General features: G+C 35.0%; 1 protein-coding gene across 1 annotated transcript; it reads right to left on the minus strand.

The window, feature by feature from the left end:
- Positions 1-998: 998 nt before the first annotated feature.
- On the minus strand, positions 999-2,249 carry LOC148908224 (uncharacterized). Its single transcript, XM_089035523.1, has one exon. The coding sequence runs from the start codon at positions 2,232-2,234 to the stop codon at positions 1,008-1,010; it is 1,227 nt and encodes a 408-aa protein (XP_088891649.1). The 5' UTR covers positions 2,235-2,249; the 3' UTR covers positions 999-1,007.
- Between the last annotated feature and the right edge of the window lie 462 nt (positions 2,250-2,711).

Below are 2,711 nucleotides of genomic sequence, written 5' to 3' on the forward strand. Positions count from 1 at the left end.
TTTTAAAGCACTTTATTTTCAACAGGCTAGTTGACAAACTGTGCAAATCAAATTATTGAAAACAATATTGATATACAAGAGAGTTTCAGGATATGACACAGGCTATATTTTCACTCAGTGTTCAAAGTTTCATCTATACATATTTAGACATCTATATATTATAAAATAATTTTGTTAAGCCTGTGGAATAATGCCTAAAGTAATATACAATAGTAACCACTTACATTGTATGTCACTGTTCTCTTTTGTGTTTGACTAGTAAATATTAGGATTTGTTTCAAGGGTTTATTGAAAATGACTATAGATTTTTAGAGACCTTTTGGATCATGTTTTTTTATTTGAGGTATTTAAATTGTTGACTGTTAATTTGTTATCATATATACCTAATTCAGAGAAGAATATTGGTTGTCATGAAAAAGGTTGAGTGTTTGTGCTTATTACAATATTATGCTCCTTCAGTCCAGGCGCAACACTCTACACTAGTCTTTTCAACAACAATCTTTTCTGAATTAAGGTGCATTAGTATACAAATATTTGTATAATTATTATGAAATAATATATATCAGGATGAAATAAAGAGTATATATTCCTATATAAAAAAAACACTAGTACTTGTTTTAATTTAGCTTAGATACCTATTTCATGTTTTATATTTAAAAAAATCACTGTTATTTTATGTAACAAAGTGAGTAATTCATTTCAAAGCTGTAGTGGTTTTGTAGCCTTCCTTCAGTTGTTCTGTGTTGTTCTTTATAACACAGCTTGCTGTCCAAAGTAACTCCAAGAACAATGGGTTTTTGATTAAGGTTTGGATATAATGACTCTAGTCAACAAAATTAATTGTGTTGTCTGTGCTCTTCAATGGTTTTGAAGTACAATGGCACATTGAAGTGGTTTTCATATACCTGTGGAATACACTTTAACATACTAATTAATTATTAGGGCAAGAGTTGAATGTAATTCAATTCAGGATACTAGTGCCCCGTCCTCCAATCGTTTTTGGCAGCTCATTCAAAAAAGGAGTGTAAAGCAGGGTCCACCTTTCCATCTTTCACAGATTTCTTTACAATTTTCATGATATGGCTACTGCATATATGGCACTGTTCATCATCGGGGTTTGATTTTGCTTCACCACAATGGCAATATCGTGTGTTTTTTCTTGAAACTCTTAGTGGAATGTATGAGTCAGATGCTTTTTCTTTTCCTCCAGTATAGTTAACACTACAGGGATCTTTCTTTCTTAACCACACCATACTAACAAATTCATGCCCAAAAACAGTCCACCACTGTTGGTTTTTATTGCTACTGCATGTATTTCCAATATATTGCTTCAGCTTAATGTGCTTCGCCTCTCTTCCTTGCATGGAGTTTAAACCAAGGCCATACCCTAGGGTATCAAAAAGCTGCTTAGAATGAAAAGGAATTGCATAGCCAATTGTCCACACAGTAGGGTTTGGACTTTTTAACAACAAGGAAACAGCATTGAAATAAGATCTACACAGTTGGTCTAGTTCCTGTAGGCTTTGATTTGAAATGTTTACTCGTGTATATATTGAAACTGCATCTCTAAGTTTAACTCCCATAAATGCTAATGTATGCAACTTAAGAAAAGAACCTTTAGATAGATTGGGAACTTCTAGCAGGATATTGATTGGGGCAGTAAAGTTCCAACAGAACCTTTTTGCTTCCAAGCCTGTAAATCTGTATGCAAAGGATGCTCCACCTTTCCGTTTCTCATTGAACCACCTACAGTAACTTTTATACAGCCTGCCACACTTTACTGTATTCTTAATACATTCCAAGAACTTCACCAGTGGTGATGATCTTGGAATGTGAGATATAGAGCTCACAGTTTTCAGAAAGTTCTTATCACAACAATGAGTAGCCAAAGTCAGGAGCAATATGAACCAGTGTTGCCAAGCATTATTAGTATTATGCAAGGGCTCTGCTTTTATTTTATCAACAAACTTGCCAAGTGGAGGGGCAAATTCTTGCCTTGACTTGTTCTTGGCAATATATTTGGTGACATTTGATCTCTGCTTATTTTCTGGATCTTTCAATGTTCTTTTATAGGCCTCTACCTTTTTGGCAACATCAAGTCTGTCGTTGTAGTTCCAGGGTTGCCATGTTGCAGTATCATCACCAATGCTACCATTCCGCAATCCCTTGGTGTCTTGATTAACATTGGCAAAGGGTGAAAAATAGGTTGCAGCATTGTTAAGTTCGCCAGACATAGAGGAAACCCACTTCATGTCTGAAGGAATCAACTCAAAAATGAAAACAACCTCATTACCATTGCTAGTCAGAATTTTTTTATTCTGAATTGATTCCATTTCATCAGCCAAGTACTTTGTATACTTCTTCAGTAAAGGATGGTCTTCTTCACAGTTGGCTCCCAGCAATAGGTGATTTTCATTGCAGCTTTGAACTCGTTGAAGTAGATTGAGGAAACTCACAAGATATGCTATCCAAAAAAAAAATTTTTATTAATATTTTTATTAAAACGGCCACCCCGTTACTGCGGCCAAAAGTTTATTGCCCGAACCCATACATTTTCTACAAAATTTACCCGCCTTCTACACCACCCCATTAAGACGGCCAATTTTGGTTTTCTTTTTGGTGGCCGGGTTAATGGGGTTTCACTGTATAAGAAAGAAGTGCCAGTAAATAAGAGTATTATAAGGGACCCTCCCCTTTCAATAGGAATTAAA

Source organism: Actinia tenebrosa, unplaced genomic scaffold, assembly GCF_029948245.1.
Source record: "Actinia tenebrosa isolate PJP-AT-01 unplaced genomic scaffold, QUT_ActTen_1.0 PGA_scaffold3__52_contigs__length_22856419, whole genome shotgun sequence".
Lineage (NCBI taxonomy): Eukaryota > Metazoa > Cnidaria > Anthozoa > Actiniaria > Actiniidae > Actinia > Actinia tenebrosa.

Bases quoted from the DNA above. Each gene is read 5' to 3' on its own strand.
- LOC148908224 (XM_089035523.1), bottom strand. From the start codon at position 2,234: ATGTCTGGCGAACTTAACAATGCTGCAACCTATTTTTCACCCTTTGCC.